The sequence below is a fragment of the Ranitomeya variabilis genome, chromosome 7 (assembly GCF_051348905.1).
Source record: "Ranitomeya variabilis isolate aRanVar5 chromosome 7, aRanVar5.hap1, whole genome shotgun sequence".
Lineage (NCBI taxonomy): Eukaryota > Metazoa > Chordata > Amphibia > Anura > Dendrobatidae > Ranitomeya > Ranitomeya variabilis.
In genome coordinates this window covers 55,441,474-55,462,092 of record NC_135238.1, presented here as the reverse complement: position 1 = coordinate 55,462,092, position 20,619 = coordinate 55,441,474, and the positions used below count along the sequence as shown (strand labels likewise).

Genomic DNA, 20,619 nt, shown 5'->3' with positions numbered 1-20,619 from the left:
TTTTTGTAGTTTAAGACCAGACCCCTTTAAGTTTGGATGTTATTCCCTATGCAGAGAATATGAGGACTTTCCGATCGTGATCCTGAGAATTGGGGGGTCTGAGAAGACCCGTGTGAATGGAGCGGTGGTTTATCATGCACCCATCTGCTCCATCAGCGTTCAGCTGGTCTATGACAAGCCCATAGGAATGAATGTCAGTTGACCAACTACAGCCTTCTTCACACAGGGTGTTCAGATCAGTTGGCCCCCCAACAATTGTAAATTTGTCCCCTATTCTGTGGTTAGAAGATAGAGGTTGTCCACTACTTTTACATTGATGACCCATCCTCAGGATAGGTCATCAATGTCTGATCAGTCAGGGGCCGGCCCCCGTGTCGGCAGCATCTATGTTGGTGGACGGGAGTACGCACTTGCGGAGCTGCTCTGTCTTCGGATAGTGGCTGAGGCTTAGTACTACACATCCGCCTGTTATTCAGATCAATAGGCGGATGTGCAGTAGCCGGTTGCAGCCACCATCAGAGGACAGCCAGGTCCACAAGAGAGTACTGGCGGCTGACGACACCGTTAACAGCTGATCGGTGGGAGTGCCGGGTGCCAGACCCCGGCCGATCAGACACTGATGACCTATCCAATGGATAGGTCATCAATGTAAAAGGTAGAGGACAACCTCTAAGTGAATCAGCAATGATCGGCGCTAGTTACAGGCTGTATAACGCAGCCGGCACCTGACGTGTGGAGCAGACATGGCTCATGAGCCCGCTTCATATGCCTACAATAATAGTATATCATAGAGTGAGAAGATATCCGCACCATGCGAATAAAGCGAAAAGAGAATACACAGCCGTGTAAAATTAGAGTGCTACATACGGTAAGTATTGGCGGTGAAAAAAAAAGGCAATGCTCACAGCGGTCTGCACACCTATATGGATTTATGAAATATTTATTGTAAATATAACATGAGCAAAATACTGAGCAATCATTAAAACCTAGAAAAAAAGCCTATCCACCATGGCATAAGATACATGTAAGTATGCTCAGATGCAAGAATTAGGATATACACTTATAAACCAGTTTCAGATAATCAAATTATAGAAAGACAGGTCCATATAATGTAACTTAGTATGTCTGAGACAAAGTGCATACAAGGAGGTTAGGACGTGAACATAATTTAATAGAGACTGTTGGTACAGTAGAAGATATAATACCAATATCCAATACAATCCAGTCTATTATCCAGGGTCAATAGGACATAGTAATTGTAATATTGGTAAACCTAAAGTAAATAATCATGGAAAAATAAAAAAAAAATATGCCAAGAAAATATACAAAACCTATAATGTGATGTCCAAAATCTCGGGAAGAAAATCAAAAAGTGAGCATCAAGGAGCGAGGTTATATTTCCATAGATGTAGACCCAAGCGTATCGCTGTTAATAGCTTCATCAGGGGAACACCCAGCAGCCAGATGTTTGCTAAAAGGACGAACAGATGGGCAGAAACACATTGACTGGTCTCTGTGAACACAGCATGGAGAATGTGGATTTTGTCACTCCGACTGCTCAATGTATTATGCAACAACATTTCAGTTCTTAGCTGAGCGTTGATGGTGGTCCGGAGCACCGTGGCCTCAGTTCCCATCCGCCAGGAGTGGCCTCAGCCATGGTCTTCTGCTGCGGTAGCTTCAACCAGGGCTGTGGAGTCGGTAAGCCAAACCTCCAAGTCCTCAATTTCCATGACACCGACTCCACCAAAATGGGCTCCGACTCCGTGACTCCGACTCCACAGCCCTGGCTTCAACGTGCTGACCCTACAGAGCTGCTGTAGAGGTGCACTACACACGGGTCATCAGAGACCCCAGAGAACAGCTGTACACAGACATTCAGATCCACTGGATCGAGGACGATCAACGAGAAGACGTACTTTATACTACATGACAAGGTCACACTTTAATGCACTGGAAGCAAACCCCAAAAATGAAAGGAAGCACAAAAAACCCACGAGACACAAAGTTTATTGCAATAACAGAGAAAAATAAAACGATGCAATGAAGAGCATTCATCTTCTAGTCATGGCTCGTCTGCCATCATATGCAGAAATAAAAACCAGATACGAAGCATATCAAGACGTTATATGAGACATGGATTACGAGCATACCAACAATTCATAAAACCTATGTGCCCCCGAGGGCTTGTCTAATGGCGCATGTTGTAGAGATACCCACAACTCTAGGACCCCCGACCCCTAGGTGGCTGCACCTGCGCAGATACTGTGATCCAGCTCCACTCGCCTCTGCATCAAGATCACCGTCGACAGAGCCGACAGGTATCAGTAGATGTTACGTTACCAGGCACGCTTACCTCTCAATGTAATGGCGAGTGAAGCCGGAATACCTCTTTAATGTGAGTTGAACCCACTGATTTATAGGCTCGGCTGAGCTTGGATATGGATGAGGGACCAAGCAAACATTAAGCAACAGGCCCAATTTTACCAACAGACATGAGGATTTCCATGTCAGAGGAGGAGAAATTTCATAAATGTGCAATTATAGCAAGAAACTGCTTAAAATAAATTACTATGTGGCCCCTAATGGCCAACTAAAGACAGACTTGACCAGTGTGACACAAAAAGCAGGCACGACATGCGGCAAGGGCCACCAGATCATAGACCACAACTGTGGCTCACTTCCATGTAGTGATGATTACTATATTACATGGAGGGAAAACTACACAAAAATGAAGGAGCGTGCACCCATCATCCATTTACTCTATAAGAGTTTAGCAATAAAAGATGGGCACCTATGCACAGTTATGATTGTACTGGTTAGGGTCTGGCTGACACAACCCCAGCGTTATAAAGGATGGTCTAGCGCGAGACAAAGTGCTTCGCTGGTTATAAAGGGGACACCGATCAGAATAAATAAAGAGACATCCGTGACTGCACAAACTGGCCTGATTTCACTTTATACAAGAACCAAGGCCACTATAATACATATTATTACCGCACGGTGCAGACGTCAGGAAAAAGGAGCAGTCCCTCTGCTGAGAAACTACAACTCCAATAAGGCTTGATGTGGAGGATGCTGGGAGTTGTAGTTTCCCAACAGCTGGAGGGACGCAGTTTGCTGACCGTTGCGAGTCTAGCATTAGAGATGAATTTACGTAGTCTCCCTGGCACGATGCCATCTCTCTGTGACTGGCAGGTCCCATATGGGTTAGATTTCATACCAACCTTTAACCCACTTGGTAATTAAACCAGCAGTGGTATCACGGACATAAGAACAGCTCGGAAAACCCTTAAGACCAACAGGACACAAAAAGGAACTTCCTTCAACCATGACTGTCCATAGAGCCGTGCCAGCCTTCTTGGCTACCGCATGGCTTGTGACACCTTCTGAGACCAGCACAGCAGTGCCTGAAGAGGTATCCGCTCCAGGAGAGTGCCTCCGCGTCCACGTTGCGGAAGAGATCAGAACGGCCGCTGAAGAAACTTGTAAGCCGGCGGCGAGCCCACGCTACTAGGGCTCTTCAGGAAAGGGTCAAAGGAACCCGGGGTCTCAACCAAGCCGTCATTCTGAGGTGTGTTTCCTTGGAGGAAATCATCTTCATCATCCGGGGTGGCACCGGGCTGGTATAAGAGATAGTTAGAAGTCAATTTACATGCAGATTATAATCACTGAATAATCATATCATGCAATAAATACAGATCAAATGTATCCAAAAATTGTGTATAATAAAAGGTCTACGTGTTTTGCTCACAGATTGTGGAAACACATTGATATGTGCGCAGACGCATAGATTTGAAAGGGTCTATGAGTGTAAGTGTCCCCAAAGGTACTGGACACACTGACGTGTAAAGGGCCTTATTGGCACAAAAGGTTATATACCTTCACTGGTGTTCGAGGTCCTTTCAATTCCTCAGCATTAGACTCTTCCCAAGGCTGATAAATTGGATCGATCAAGATCTTACACCTGAAAAGGAAGAACAGTTACTGGAAATTGCTATAACAAAGCAAGTAATCGAGTTTTATAAACCCGTCTGCAATGGTAAATAATGGAGCATAATCTACCACAGAAGAAGGTGGGTTCACCGGTGGTCCCTGATCTGTGAATTAATAATAATAGGAAAAAAAAAAATCAACGGTGATAAGAATGTGTCCAGATCGGTGGACAGCTTTCACCGTGGCCTTGTACACTGCAACACCAGCAACATTTCTCAAATTAGGCAATTTGATCTCATTTGATAGACATTAAATGTAGTTATGTGTAGAGACACGGATGGATTACAGAAATTGCGGGTAGGTCTTGCCTTTCTGCTCCTGCTTTCCTACTCTAAACTGTATACAGGTACAACAGAGATGGGCTTCAGTTTAGGACAGGAAGGCCAAAGAACAACAAGAGTTTCAATACATGCTTTCAAGTGAGGAAAAGGACGTTCCAGCACCTAAAGTGCTGGCAAAATGCTGCTGAAGAGGAACATCTCACTCAAAACAGCAAATGTTTAGCATGAGAATCTGCACAGTTCCTGGATGTATTGGATTAGTACGCTCACCAATTTATTGCTGTGAGTGATTGAAGCAGCAGGTCCATGCTTTTATATAGATTGTGTGTGATAAAAAGGATATACCGTACTTTAAGTACACGCAACACATGAAAAACAGAGGAAACATAACTGCACTATGAACGCCTAATGTGAAGATATAACAATACAAACCTTTTTAAAACACAAGGATCAAACGGGAAGAAGCTGTCCAGTGGATTTGAGACTGTTTGGGCAATTTCCCCTCCAGCGCTGCTTCTAATGATGGGGATCATCTGCCGATTGTTGCGTTCGATGATGGTGTAACAAAAGACCAGCTGATATTTCCTGGGGAATGCAGATGAGATATCAGCACAAGTCTCTGCCCCCAGAGTTCTGGTCACTGTCACATTATTAACACGAAAGACATGAGGGGTCTGGTGTGCCGCTTCTCAAGGAGCAAAACAGAAAATATCTGACAGCCGCGATCTTACCGGTGGACGGCAAACGTCTTATCTGCAAGACATTTCTGACCAGGACGGACAGACAAGAGACCGGACATTTCTTTTTTTGGTTATCTGCCGAGACGTTGGCACTTACCGAGTGATCGCAGCAAAGAAATTAACTACTGAAGGAAGACAAATCTTCAGAGGATTCAGCTGGCACATGACAATTCTTTCAAAATTGAGACCTTGCAAGTAGGAAAGACCTAAGAGAGCAGAGAAACCACAGTGTTATACAGGCGGTCTACAAAGGGATTTGTACATTTACCCAGCGTGCAAGGGCAGACAATACTGTGCTGGATCAGCCGGGTCCAAGAGGTTTCTACCCAGACCGTGGTCTAAGGACTAAAGATGGATATACCTGTACACCTTAACTAGCTGTCGGCTGAAAGACTGTTTAGCCGACAGTGCAATAGGGAGGGAGCAGCTTAAAAAAAAGGGTGTTGGAAAGTGGAGAAGATTAGTGACCGTCACTGTGCCTAACAAGCTGCACTTACAAATAAAAGAAGAATCATCCCCATGACCTGGTGTTTCTCTATTTTGCAGATAGGGTAGTGATAACTGCAATGACTGACAGGTCTTGTATCATTCTGTGATGAGGGCGCGGCGCCGAGGGCAAGGGCGCGGCGCCGAGGGCAAGGGCGCGGCGCCGAGGGCAAGGGCGCGGCGCCGAGGGCAAGGGCGCGGCGCCGAGGGCAAGGGCGCGACGCCGAGGGCAAGGGCGCGACGCCGAGGGCGCGACGCCGAGGGCAAGGGCGCGACGCCGAGGGCAAGGGCGCGACGCCGAGGACAAGGGCGTGACGCCGAGGGCAAGGGCGCGACGCCGAGGGCAAGGGCGCGACGCCGAGGGCAAGGGAGCGACACCGAGGGCAAGGGAGCGACACCGAAGGAAAGGGCGCGGTGCGGAGGGTAAGGGCGCGGCGCTGAGGACAAGCAGACATGCATGTTTTATTTACCAAAAGGAGAAGTATAATGAAGATCTGACACTTTTCTCACTAGTTTCGCTAACAATGTGCTGCAAACACTGCACCTGAGGCTGCCGCCTACTCTCCTATATACGCCTAGCTAACACAATGTAATGAGGTATAAAGTATTTTAAAGGGAATATGTCAGCAGGAATTTCACCCCCAAACTATATGTGCATGTGAGGCCAGCAATACCTTTACATGGCAAGTTCATGCCTCCTAGCTGTGTGACTTCAGGCAAACGAGCCGTCACTCAAGCAGGAGGAGATGCTGGGCAAGGAATAGAGCTGGAGTGACAAAGGCTTCAGATCTACCATAGCTCTTCAGCCTAATTTGCATTGCAATTCAAATGCTGATTTCTCAGTAATGAAGGAACGGACCGGCAATGTAAAGGTATTGCTGGACTTGTCTTTGAAACAGCTATATGTGCAGATAAAATCGAGTGGAGAGGGATGAAATTCTGCTGAAACATTCACTTTAAAACCGATCATTGTGAGGTAGGTCACGCATACATTATAACAGGACACGAACCTTTGCGCAAGTCACCATCTAAAAGATGCTTATGGCGGAAAATCAGTGTATAGAAAACCGCCTGGCAAGCAGCGTAGAAGGGTCCATGGAAGGTAATGTCGCAGAAAGCCCTGCTCCCAGCATCCTGATTATCTATGTAGCCATGAAGCCAGTTCACAAGGAGATCAAGGCAAGCCTTCACCGTCCTGGAAAATAGCAAAGCACAGACCTTAATCGTTGGAAACCAAATCACTGAATGCAGCATTTTAAGGGAATTTAGCTTTAACAGTTATGCCAAATGTAGACCTTACAATGTAATTTCCTCCAACCTGTGACTGTTCGGAATACTTACACCACGGGAATAAACTTGGCTCGGGCCAGAAAACTTCCGATATAATTTGCGGCAGTCTGTCGGATGATCGGGGCGTTGCTGGGATTTTGCAGCTTTTTCCAAAGATGCTCCAAAAATGCTTCTGCGAGTCCCTGCATTCAATATCACATAAAGATGACACTTCACAATATAATTGCAATAAAGAGCCCATAAAATGAACGCCCCATGTATAAGCCCCCTGGAACGCAGCTTGGTGTTATCCTTATGCCAGAACCTGATAAATGGAGGAAGAGCATTTGCAGAATTTGCATGAAGAAGAGACAATACGCACCAGCTTGAAGCTGCAGATGTAAAAAATGGCAAACTGCACGTGACAGGAGGCATGGGTGGGCAACACCAGCTTGTCAAATACGGCCAGCAGATCTTTGTATAAATCCTTTGCTTTATTGAGGTCAAAGCTCCCTGAAATACACAACCATTATACAGCATTCATTTTTCTCTTATACACTGCAAGAACTTATTAATAAAAAAAAACAAAAAACAAAACACAACCCTTTTTTCAATATTAAACATAAAGGCATAAAAAAACAAAATTGTTGAACATAGTCCAAAAAAGAGCCAAAGACTTTGAATAGAGCTTTGTTCAACTCCTGCTGACCTCGGTCTTGCGATCAGAGGAGGAACCCCCACTGGGACCAGCAGTGGAACCTACTTCGATCTAAGTGACCACCAGTGGAGATATGATTAATTGCTTAATACTGGAATACCCCTTTAAAAAATAAAAGGAGACGCTGGCCCAGTTCACTAGTGCATGTTTCGGCTTGGGAGCCATCATCTATACGTAGCATTATAGCTCACCGTTAGTGAAGCAGACGTCTCTGATGTAAGAGAAGAGAACAGAGAGACCCAAGTCCAAGCGTTCGGCAGCAGGATGAGCCATTTTTTCACTGATAAAATTTACACTGCTCTGCTCTGGTTCTTCATCTTCGTCCTTCAAAAAAATGTAACATCTTTAAAGACACGACAAGAGACACTTCTGCAAGAACCCAAGTGCATGTTCAGTACTGTAGTAGGACTGCTATATACAGAGACCTTGTGTTGCCCAGGCTGAAGCACCCGTTGAATCCCTGGTTGCCTGAAGCACAGATGTAGATGGGGTGTAGACCTCACAGCCCAAGATATTAGACTGTCATCAGATGCTGACAAAATTAATGGGGTTGTCCACTTTTGGTGCCAATTTTCATATATTTTACTTAAATGCATGCACTGGAGGCTAAAAATCAGATTCATTACACATTTTGCACTGTTTGGCTTTTACAGGCTCTTTGTTTCCCTGAATATTACACTTTGGTGTGGTCCTAAATCAGCTGAGAGGAGCTAAAAAAATATATATACAAGACCCATAAAAGAGTTAGAAACCGTCCCTATTGGATCCGCAGAAAGAGTTCACTGATGGATTCCCAGTTCACCCATACTGCAGCCACCAGTAGACAATGCAACATAAAGAGGCTATATAGCAGCAAACTGTGCACATTTTTTATGAAACCTAATCATTTCATTTTTATTTATTTATTTTTTAGCCAAAAATGCATTCATTTAAGTAAGAAAAGAAAATGGCCCCAATGGCAGACATCCCCTTTAATATCTATAATCAGTTTTAGGTCTAGACTCGACTTGCAGAGTAATATTACCATGTTAAATAGTGCTTCTTCTGTATTCATCTGCTTATTAGCAGTCCATGCACTTTCTTCTGCGTCTTCTATGTCATGGCGAGATGCACTCACCTGAAACAAAAAAAATATAATAATAATAGAGATGTAAAATTACAGAATAAAAAGAATAAAATATCAGTTTTGCTAAATTCTCAAGTTCCCTTCTGTGGATTTCACCCATTGCACAGCACAGATTAAAAACCTTTGTTAAATCCATAGCAATCCTGTGAAATAAAAGACCTCTGCAGATTTGGAAAATCCCCTATGCGGGAATGGCAAAGCCCATTAATTAGTACCGTACTATAAAACCGTCCATAGATCCACCAAATGTGGACACTGAAAGTCTGAACAACCATATTCTCGGTTTAATGGGACGTCTATTAGTGCACCAACATTCACCCTCTCAGACCCCTGTAGATCTTGTTCCAAAATCGTATCCACTTCCCGCTGATTTCTACCTAATGGTCCAATCTCAAAACACCAGAAAAGGCCTAAATATGCCGCTCAGCCAATCACCGATGATAGGTAATGATTGGCTCAGTGGGCATTTCCAGCCAATTCTGGCTGATTGAGATAGGACCAAGGAGAACTGGGATATGGGACCTGCAGGTGATTGGTGCAGGTGAGTATCACTTCCTTTATTTTTAATGTGTTTGAGCCCTTTCGAAAATATTTGTTATCCCCTGGAACACCCCTTTAAAATCACCAAATATCCGCCAAAAGGGGAGATTCTTTTTAACCCCTTCCCGCCGCGGGCCTTTTTCGTTTTTGTGTTTTCGTTTTTCGCTCCCCTCCTTCCCAGAGACATAACTTTTTTATTTTTCCGTCAATATGGCCGTGTGAGGGCTTGTTTTTTGCGGGACGAGTTGTACTTTTGAACGACACCATTGGTTTTACCATGTCTTTTACTAGAAAACGGGAAAAAAATTCCAAGTGCAGTGAAATTGCAAAAAAAGTGCAATCCCACACTTGTTTTTTGCTTGGCTTTTTTGCTAGCTTCACTAAATGCTAAAACTGACCTGCCATTATGATTCTCCAGGTCAGTACGAGTACATAGACACCTAACATGACTAGGTTCTCTTTTATCTAAGTGGTGAAAAAAAATTCCAAACTTTGCTAAAATAAAAAACAAAAAAAAAAACGCCATTTTCCGATACTCGTAGCGTTTCCATTTTTCGTGACCTGGGGTCGGGTGAGGGCTTATTTTTTGCGTGCCCAGCTGGCGTTTTTAGGGATACCACATTTGTGCAGATACGTTCTTTTGATCGCCTGTTACTGCATTTTAATTCAATGTCGCGGCAACCAAAAAAACGTAATTCAGGCGGTTCAAATTTTTTTCTCGCTACGCTGTTTAGCGATCAGGTTAATGCTTTTTTTTTATTGCTAGATCGGGCGATTCTGAAATCGGCGATACCAAATATGTGTAGGTTTGATTTTTTTATTGTTTTATTTTGGATGGGGCGAAAGGGGGGTGATTTAAACTTTTATATTTTTTTTAATTTTTTCATATTTTTAAAAACATTTTTTTTTTTACTTTTGCCATGCTTCAATAGCCTCCATGGGAGGCTAGAAGCTGGCACCACTGGATCGGCTCAGCTACATAGCAGCGATCATCAGATCGCTGCTATGTAGCTGAATTGCAGGTGTGCTATGAGCGCCGACCACAGGGTGGCGCTCACAGCAGGCCTGCATCAGTAACCATAGAGGTTTCAAGGACCTCTATGGTTACTGTCCTGACACATCGCCGACCCCCGATCACATGACGGGGTCGGCGATGCGCTCATTTCCGGCCGCGCGGCTGGAAGCGGTAGTTAAATGCCGCTGTCAGCGTTTGACAGCGGCATTTAAATGGTTAATAGCGGCAGGTGGATCGTGATTCCACCTGCCGCTATTGCGCGCACATGTCAGCTGTACAAAACAGCTGACATGTCGCGACTTTGATGCGGGCTCACCGCCGGAGCCCACATCAAAGGGGGAGACATGACATGCGCCGTACTAGTATGGGGCATGTCGTGAAGGGGTTAATGACAACAACCAAAGAGCTAAATTTATTTGCAATTTTATTTTTGCAATCTTTGGCACTGAAGAATTTGGCAATTTAGAAATCGAAGCTGTAAATACTTACATCAATTTTAAGCAGCTTTTCAATAATGAGTTGCAAGATTTCCAGTCTGAGCATTGGGAAGTAGACAGTGATCCGCAGAAGGTTGTGGATGTAACACTCCTACTCAAAGAAGAAGAAATAACCGTCATGGCTCCACATTAACACTATAGAGACAAAATTGCTCGGGGAATATGGCAATGGCTTGTAATGGGGCTGAACAAGAAATAAAGGTGCAGCACCTGATCCAACCACTGGTGAACCAGCACCATTATAAAAAAATGCAGAACTAGTAATTCCCTAATGTATTACCTATAGTACATTAAACAGACCACCATCTTGTTGCACAAAAAAAAAAAAAAACTTCTGTTGAATGTTAAGGATGTTCTCCAAGAATGTAATAAAGTAGCCCCCATCATGTAATTCAAACGGCAGCTGGTCCTAGTTATGTGTCAGGATGGGCCTCAGTCTGAAGATACACTGCTCCTGACACCTGTGTCTCAACTGACAGAGTGGCTGTATTGTAAGCACACATACATAAGGGAGCAGAAACTTCTGGTTACAGAAGAAACAAATGTTCTCCTTGGCTGACTGAGCACAGAGGACTGAAACTTGAGGAAAGAATCCTCTGTGCTCACTGAGTTGAGAAGATTTATTCTCACAAAAATTCCTACGACTGTATGTATCACGGCTGTTCGACAGCCACAACACATGCAAGAATTGTCTCTTTGTTAGCCAATCCCTGCATGTGTTGTGGCTGTCGAACAGCCGCGAGATATGCAGCCGCGGGGACTCGAACATATTATTCAAGCACGCCAAAGACACTGGTTAGCACCCGAGCATGCTCAGATAACATCTTATCCCAGCACATTCGCTCATCACTAATTACTATGTCTTGTTAATAAGTCAAAACTTTCTCTTCGCACCCTCTAACTTTCAACTCAGAATAAAACCGTACAACATGACTATATGTAAAGTTATACTAAATGTAAGCAATGCAATTAGGAGGCTGGGGGGAGATGCTAGACCTTACTTCTAGGTGTGGTCTCCACCATGAGATCTGTTATTCAAGAATGAGATAAGAATGAGATCACTAAGAATTTAGTGTGGAAAACTCACCATGACTCTGGACGATTTCTTGATATAAGGGAATTTTTCTACAAGAATTGGCATTAGGAAACGCGGAGCTCTGCAGGGGAAAACACGCAAACAAAGTAAGATTCTGTGTATCCCTCTCTGTATTAATAAGGATAGGTATGTATGTATGTATGTATGTATGTATGTATGTATGTATGTATGTATGTATGTATATATATATATATATATATATAAATATATATATATATATATATATATATATATATATATATATATATATATATATATATATATATATATACACACACACACACACACATACATACATACACAGTATATCTATCTATCTATATAAACAGTACAGACCAAAAGTTTGGACACACCTTCTCATTTAAAGATTTTTCTGTATTTTCATGACTATGAAAATTGAACATTCACACTGAAGGCATCAAAACTTTGAATTAACACATGTGGAATTATATACTTAACAAAAAAGTTATGTCTTATATTCTAGGTTCTTCAATGTAGCCACTTTTTGCTTTGATCACTGCTTTGCACACTCTTGGCATTCTCTTGATGAGCTTCAAGAGGTAGTCACCGGGAATGGTTTTCACTTCACAGATGTGTCCTGTCAGGTTTAATAAGTGGGATTTCTTGCCTTATAAATGGTGTTGGGACCATCAGTGGAGTTGGGAAGAAGTCTGGTGGATACACAGCTGATAGTCCTACTAACCAGACTGTTAGAATTTGTATTATGGCAAGAAAAAAGCAGCTAAGTAAAGAAAAACGAGTGGCCATCATTACTTTAAGAATTGAAGGTCAGTCAGTCCGAAAAATTGGGAAAACTTTGAAAGTGTCTCCAAGTGCAGTTGCAAAAACCATCAAGCGCTACAAAGAAACTGGCTCACATGAGGACCGCCCCAGGAAAGGAAGACCAAGAGTCACCTCTGCTTCTGAGGATAAGTTTATCCGAGTCACCAGCTTCAGAAATCGCAGGTTAACAGCAGCTCAGATTAGAGACCAGGTCAATGCCACACAGAGTTCTAGCAGCAGACACATCTCTACAACTGTTAAGAGGAGACTTTGTGCAGCAGGCCTTCATGGTAAAATAGCTGCTGGGAAACCACTGCTAAGGACAGGAAACAAGCAGAATAGACTTGTTTGGACTAAAGAACACAAGGAATGGACATTAAACCAGTGGAAATCTGTGCTTTGGTCTGATGAGTCCAAATTTGAGATCTTTGGTTCCAACCACCGTGTCTTTGTGCGACGCAGAAAAGGTGAACTGATGGACTCTACATGCCTGGTTCCCACCGTGAAGCATGGAGGAGGTGTGATGGTGTGGGGGTGCTTTGCTGGTGACACTGTTGGGGATTTATTGAAAATTGAAGGCATACCGAACCAGCATGGCTACCACAGCATCTTGCAGCGGCATGCTATTCCATCCGGTTTGCGTTTAGTTGGACCATCATTTATTTTTCAACAGGACAATGACCCCAAACACACCTCCAGGCTGTGTAAGGGCTACTTGACCAAGAAGGAGAGTGATGGGGTGCTACGCCAGATGACCTGGCCTCCACAGTCACCAGACCTGAACCCAATCGAGATGGTTTGGGGTGAGCAGAGTGAAGGCAAAAGGGCCAACAAGTGCTAAGTATCTCTGGGAACTCCTTCAAGATTGTTGGAAAACCATTTCCGGTGACTACCTCTTGAAGCTCATCAAGAGAATGCCAAGAGTGTGCAAAGCAGTCATCAAAGCAAAAGGTGGCTACTTTGAAGAACCTAGAATATAAGACATAATCTCAGTTGTTTCACACTTTTTTGTTAAGTATATAATTCCACATGTGTTAATTCATAGTTTTGATGCCTTCAGTGTGAATTTACAATTTTCAGTCATGAAAATACAGAAAAATCTTTGAATGAGAAGGCGTGTCCAAACTTTGGTCTGTACTGTTTATATACACTCACCGGCCACTTTATTAGGTACACCATGCTAGTAACGGGTTGGACCCCTTTTGCCTTCAGAACTGCCTCAATTCTTCGTGGCATAGATTCAACAAGGTGCTGGAAGCATTCCTCAGAGATTTTGGTCCATATTGACATGATGGCATCACACAGTTGCCGCAGATTTGTCGGCTGCACATCCCAAAGATGCTCCATACAAGGCAGGATGGATCCATGCTTTCATGTTGTTTACACCAAATTCTGACCCTACCATCCGAATGTCGCAGCAGAAATCGAGACTCATCAGACCAAGCAACGTTTTTCCAATCTTCTACTGTCCAATTTCGATGAGCTTGTACAAATTGTAGCCTCAGTTTCCTGTTCTTAGCTGAAAGGAGTGGTACCCGGTGTGGTCTTCTGCTGCTGTAGCCCATCTGCCTCAAAGTTCGACGCACTGTGCGTTCAGAGATGCTCTTAGGCCTACCTTGGTTGTAACGGGTGGCGATTTGAGTCACTGTTGCCTTTCTATCAGCTCGAACCAGTCTGCCCATTCTCCTCTGACCTCTGGCATCAACAAGGCATTTCCGCCCACAGAACTGCCGCTCACTGGATTTTTTTTCTTTTTCGGACCATTCTCTGTAAACCCTAGAGATGGTTGTGCGTGAAAATCCCAGTAGATCAGCAGTTTCTGAAATACTCAGACCAGCCCTTCTGGCACCAACAACCATGCCACGTTCAAAGGCACTCAAATCACCTTTCTTCCCCATACTGATGCTCGGTTTGAACTGCAGGAGATTGTCTTGACCATGTCTACATGCCTAAATGCACTGAGTTGCCGCCATGTGATTGGCTGATTAGAAATTAAGTGTTAACAAGAAGTTGGACAGGTGTACCTAATAAAGTGGCCAGTGAGTGTGTGTGTGTGTATATATATATATATATATATATATATATATATATATATATATATATATATATATATATATATATATATATATACACACACTGATATAATCTGTTAGGAGCCCCCATTGACATGAGCTGAACCCCCTGAAATTGGCAGATTGATCTGACTTTATTCTATATTGGGGCCTTTTCACAATGGGTGTGGTTTACACTCGAGAATACTCACGAAGGAACGTATTGCGCGATCAACTGCAATGTCCGGTGACAGGTGTTGAATTTAGGAACAATATCTGGAGAAAAAAAAAATAAAAAAAAATATCTCAGAGTTGTAACTAGTGGACCAATTCCAGTTTCTGTATGTTATATGTCTACTTCTGGCTAGGACTGCAAATTTGGTACATTTATGTAAAAAAAAAACTTGGAGCTATATAGCACACTAGCTGAAGAGCCCGGCGTTGCCTGGGCATAGTAAATATCTGTGGTTAGTTATAGCACCTCATTTCTCTTATTTTCCCATCACGCCTCTCATTTTCCCCCTCACAGCTTTCATTTTCCCCCTCACATCTCTCATTTTCTCCCTCACTCTTCTCATTCCCCCCTCACTCCTCTCATTCCCCCTTCACTTCTCTCATTCCCCCCTAACACTTGTCATTTCGACCTCACATCTGTCATTTTCCGATCACTCCACTATTTTCCCTCAATCCTCTCATTTTGCACTCGCACCTTTTCATTTTCACCTCACACCTCTCATTTTCACCTCACACCTCATTTTCCCCTCAGTATATACATGTTTGTCATCTCCCTTATATATAGTATACACCTGTATGTCATCTCCTGTATATAGTATATACCTGTATGTCATCTCCCCTGTAAATAGTATATACCTGCTGTCTGTCATCTCCTCCTATATATAGTATACACCTGTATGTCATCTCCTGTATATAGTATATACCTGTATGTTATCTCCTCCTGTATATAGTATATACCTGTATGTCATCTCCTCCTATATATAGTATACACCTGTATGTCATCTCCTGTATATACCTGTATGTCATCTACTCCTGTATATAGTATATACCTGTGTCATCTCCTTCTGTATATAGTATATACCTGTGTCATCTGCTCCTGTATATAGTATATACCTGTATGTCATCTCCTCCTATATATAGTATGTACCTGTATGTCATCTCCTCCTATATATAGTATACACCTGTATGTCATCTCCTCCTGTATATAGTATATACCTGTGTGTCATCTCCTCCTGTATATATATACCTGTATGTCATCTCCTCCTATATATAGTATGTACCTGTATGTCATCTCCTCCTGTATATAGTATATACCTGTGTCATCTCCTCCTGTATATAGTATATACCTGTGTCATCTGCTCCTGTATATAGTATATACCTGTGTCATCTCCCCTGTATATAGTATATACCTGTATGTCATCTCCTCCTGTATATAGTATATACCGGCGTCATCTCCTGTATATAGTATGTACCTGTATGTCATCTCCTCCTGTATACAGTATATACCTGTGTGTCAGGTATACCTGTCTAAAACAGGCTGCCGACCACCTGACAAAGTAGCAAAACGCTCTTTCATCTGTTAAAATTATCTTTCAGTTTGCCTTCATCATCATCGTTCTCGGCAGCACATCTTCCTGTGTAAACAGGACCTGTGCTTCTGAGAAAAGTGGCAGCATCTGAATACAGAGCAATCTATTGCTGCAGATGAAGCGTGGACTGCGGATGTAATCAGGGTACTCAATGACAGACAAGCATGTTGTTGGTCGCTGGTCATCAAATGCTGAGCATCAGTGGAAATGCATCCTAACTCCAGAGTATCACATCACATCACGGTATAAAAATGGTGCTCACCTTCATTTTCATCTTCTGAGTCTGTAATGTGTACATTGCCTTCGCTTATAGTTACATGAGCTGAAAGGAATAAATAAAAATCTGATTTATTTGGGGGCCAATACTTCTGTCGAAGACCTGCTAAAGTGGATAAAGTCGTGGTCACTAGTGATGAGCAAACGTTTCGGGATAAGGTGTTATCTGAGCATGCTCGGGTCCTAACTGAGGGTCTTTGGCGTGCTCGAATAATATGTACGAGTCCTCGCAGCTGCATGTCCCTCGCGCCTGTTCGACAGCAAGAAAACATGTAGGGATTGCCTAACAGACTATCTCTGCATGTGTTGCGGCTGTCGAACAGCCACAAGACATGCAGCTGTGGGGACTTGAATATAGTTTTCGAGCACGCCAGTTAGTTAGCACCTGAGCATGCTCAGATAACACCTTATCCGAACACGTTCGCTCATGACTAGTGGTCACGAATGTGCAATGCCATTCAATGAAAGGGGTATTCTCAAGTTTAAAAGCTATCCCCTATCTGTAGGTTACATGGAGGTTGATCATGCACATTTATTCTTAATGGTGCTAGTGGAGGTAGTGAAGGGAGGCCCAGCGGTCACTACTGATCGGGAAGATATCCCACATCTATATATCGATAGGGAATAAGTCGAGAATACTCCTTGAACACAGAGGATACTGGATGAGCAAACAGACCTTTAAGCCTATACTTTGTGGATAGGTGAGAAATATCCTGTGAGATAGCCCCGTCAAGTTCAAATGTATTTCCATGAAAGGGACAGCAGACAGGTAGCCCTTTTAATGCAGATAAATATTACCTGGTACAAAGTGGGAGACGACCATGTTCATGCACGGCCGTAAGTAGACAGTCTGCGCTGACACAAGGTTGCCCAGAAAGGCCAGGTATTCTTCCACCACTTCTCTGTTTCTGGTCAACCATGGTAGTTTCTACAAAAAACAAACAAACAAGAACTACGGTAAGTTAGAATCATTTCTACAGCTACAATGTGGATTTCCAATAAGGTTTCCAGTTATACATCTATATTTCTCAATTGCTTCATTGGACGACAGATGTAATTATGGGTGTATGATGCTGTCGCTAGGAGGCGAACACTAGGCAAAAAAAGTGTTCGCTCCTCCTCAGCGGGGTACACCCACCGACCAGCACAAAGCGTTAGATGGAAGAGTCATCTTTATAGATCGAGGAGATCCCCAGCTTCTCTCCTCTTTTCAGAGGGCCCTTTGCAACACGCCATCTTGACTCTCACATGCACTTTTCCCTCCCATTGGAGCACTTATTTCTTTCTCAGCATGGGTTTTCATTAGTGATGAGCGAGTGTACTCGTTGCTCGGGTGACCTCCGAGTATTTGTTATTGCTCGGAGATATAGTTTTCATCGCCTCAGTTGCATGATTTACGGCTTCCAGATAGGGAATTCCCACATGTATTCAGCTTATCGGGAAGCTGTAAATCATGCAACTGAGGCGATGAAAACTATATCTCCGAGCAATAACAAATACTCGGAGGTCACCCGAGCAACGAGTACACTCGCTCATCACTAGTGTCCATCACACCTCATCTGGACCCATCGCTTCCTTTTCCAGCTCAGACGGCATTACATCACGTGCTGCAGCTCGAAAGCCATTGTTTTTCTCTGCAGGATCTGCCTCTTTCCACATGTGGTGCTCTACATTCAGGGCTGGGAAGGCTCTGGCCAGGCTATATTTGTTTTTGTCTTTCTCTCGTACACTTAGCCCTCCTCAGCAGCCCCCCTCAGCCCCAGGCCTCTACATATGCCCAGACCTAGGAAGCCTCGCTCCTACCCCTCTCACACTATTATACACTAAAGGTACCTTCACACTAAGCGACGCTGCAGCGATACAGACAACGATGCCGATCGCTGCAGCGTCGCTGTTTAGTCGTTGTGTGGTCGCTGGAGAGCTGTCACACAGACGGCTCTCCAGCGACCAACGATGCCGAGGTCCCCTGGTAACCAGGGTAAACATCGGGTTACTAAGCGCAGGGCCACGCTTAGTAACCCGATGTTTACCCTGGTTACCATTGTAAAAGTTAAAAAAAACAAACCACATACTCACATTCCGGTGCCCGGCGTCCGCTTCCCTGCACTCCTCCTGCATCCTGTGTCAGCGCCGAACATCTCCGGCATCTCCCACAGCGCAGAGCGGTGACGTCACCGCTCTGCTTTACGGCCGGCACTTACACAGGATGCAGGAGGAGTGCAGGGAAGCGGACGCCGGGCACCGGAATGTGAGTATCTGTTTGTTTTTTTTTACTTTTACAATGGTAACCAGGGTAAACATCGGGTTACTAAGCGCGGCCCTGTGCTTAGCAACCCGATGTATACCCTGGTTACCAGTGAAGACATCGCTGGATCGGTGTCACACACACCGATCCAGCGATGTCTACGGGAGATCCAGCGACGAAATAAAGTTCTGGACTTTCAGCAACGACCAGCGATCTCACAGCGGGATCCTGATCGCTGCTGCGTGTCAAACACAACGATATCGCTAGCCAGGACGCTGCAACGTCACAGATCGCTAGCGATATCGTTTAGTGTGAAGGTACCTTAAGCCTCTGCCCTCTGTAAAAAGAAGTGGCCCACAGGTCAGTCCTCGACCTTCTGCCCAGATTGCAGCCCTTGAACCATGCAGATCTCAAAAGGAACCGCCTTATCTCCGGAGACTAAAGCACACCACCTCCCCCGGAGTGGGCTGATGCTATTTTTCAATCAGTAGCTGACCTCACCAAGGTATCCAAGTCCCTGGTGCAGGTCCTTAAATGTTTACCTAACCTGTCAGCCACTGCTAGTGCTTCTCATCGCTCCTCAGGACAAATTGTAAGCACCCACTAGGTCACCATTTCCTTGGCAGATCAAGGACAAAATCAAAGAAGCTGGCACACACTACTTCCTTGTCTGGTTACCCTTCTCCCTCCACATACTCCAGGATGCACTCAGTGTCCCACTCCTCCTCCTCTGAGGTGGCCCCAAGGTCCGACTTGATTCCCAGTCAGAATCTGTTCCCGACACAGACCAAACTCCAGGATCTGGTCAACAGTCTCACATCTGCTGTCGATCAGACCCTCAATATTAAGGAACAGACCTACCCCAGGATCACTCCATCTCAATCAAAAATGCAAAAAGCGTAGCTCTCCGTAGTAGACAAAGCCTGGGTCAGGGAGATAGTTACCACAGGTACCGCAGTTTTTTTTTTTCCATGTCCCACCCTCCAATGCTCACAGCTCAAGTCCCCAGTTTCTTCCAAGCCATCGATTCTCTCCTCCGGACAGGGTTCATCGTATCCAATCCGTCTCAGGAACGCTTCTTGGGTTTCTATTCCAACCTCTTCGTGGTCCCAAAGAAAGACTGCTCATGATGCTCGATCCTGGATCTCAAGCTACCAAACCGGTGGGTGTGCCTCGTCATTTCCAAATTGAATCCTTCCTCCCTGTAATTGCCTTTAGGGAACTCGAGGAGTTTCTCTGCTTGGTGGACATTCAGGGTGCCTATCTCCACATTTGCTTGGTACAGCAGAGGATTCTCCGCATTGCGGTCCAGGGAAAACACCATCAGTTCACAGCTCTCCCCTGGGCCTGGCTTCTGCTCCCAGACTGTTCAGAAAGGTTAAAGAGGCTGTCAAGGCCATTCTTCATTCCAAGGGGATTTTAGTCATTCCCTACTTGGACAACCTCCTGATCAATGGCATGCCCTTCCGAGACTGTTTCAAAAGTCTTCAGGTCACCCTGTTCCTTCATCCCTTCCTAAGGTATTCTCCCTGTTCCACATCAACAAGGATATTGTCCTTCCTTCTGCTCACCCACTGTCGATCCCCTGGAAAGGTCTCTACATAAGCTGGGCCTAGTCTGAGCCTTACGTTTCTACCTCTCAAGGACAGCATCCTTCTTGTATTCGGATGGGTTGTCGTAAGCAACTCCCTGCCTCCAAATCTTCTATCGCCCGCTGGATCCATATATTGGTGGCTTAAAAATGTAAAGATAGACCACCCTGACTGGAAATGAGAGCTTGTACCACCTGTGCGATGGGGGCCTTCTGGGCTGTTCGCCACCAGGCCTCTGCAATCCACATTTGCAAGGTCACTACCTGATCATCTTTTCATACTTTCTCAAGATACTACAGGGTAC

The 20,619-nt window shown here is 44.4% G+C and overlaps 1 protein-coding gene across 3 annotated transcripts in view; it reads right to left on the bottom strand.

Annotated features, from left to right (window-relative positions):
• Positions 1 to 1,994: 1,994 nt before the first annotated feature.
• The window catches only part of RRN3 (RNA polymerase I transcription factor RRN3), a 44,684-nt gene continuing 26,059 nt past the window's right edge, over positions 1,995 to 20,619 (bottom strand). For all 3 annotated transcript variants that reach the window (XM_077275112.1, XM_077275113.1, XM_077275114.1), the window contains exons 5-18: positions 17,277 to 17,406; positions 16,465 to 16,524; positions 14,811 to 14,874; positions 11,756 to 11,825; positions 10,661 to 10,759; positions 8,515 to 8,607; positions 7,682 to 7,814; positions 7,155 to 7,285; positions 6,845 to 6,975; positions 6,514 to 6,698; positions 5,115 to 5,223; positions 4,710 to 4,862; positions 3,883 to 3,967; positions 1,995 to 3,623 (exon numbers count right to left, since the gene is read on the bottom strand). In XM_077275112.1, the coding sequence (XP_077131227.1) occupies positions 3,465 to 3,623; positions 3,883 to 3,967; positions 4,710 to 4,862; positions 5,115 to 5,223; positions 6,514 to 6,698; positions 6,845 to 6,975; positions 7,155 to 7,285; positions 7,682 to 7,814; positions 8,515 to 8,607; positions 10,661 to 10,759; positions 11,756 to 11,825; positions 14,811 to 14,874; positions 16,465 to 16,524; positions 17,277 to 17,406 (1,602 nt within the window). In that variant the 3' untranslated portion in view covers positions 1,995 to 3,464. The remainder of the gene's footprint in view (positions 3,624 to 3,882; positions 3,968 to 4,709; positions 4,863 to 5,114; positions 5,224 to 6,513; positions 6,699 to 6,844; positions 6,976 to 7,154; positions 7,286 to 7,681; positions 7,815 to 8,514; positions 8,608 to 10,660; positions 10,760 to 11,755; positions 11,826 to 14,810; positions 14,875 to 16,464; positions 16,525 to 17,276; positions 17,407 to 20,619) is intronic.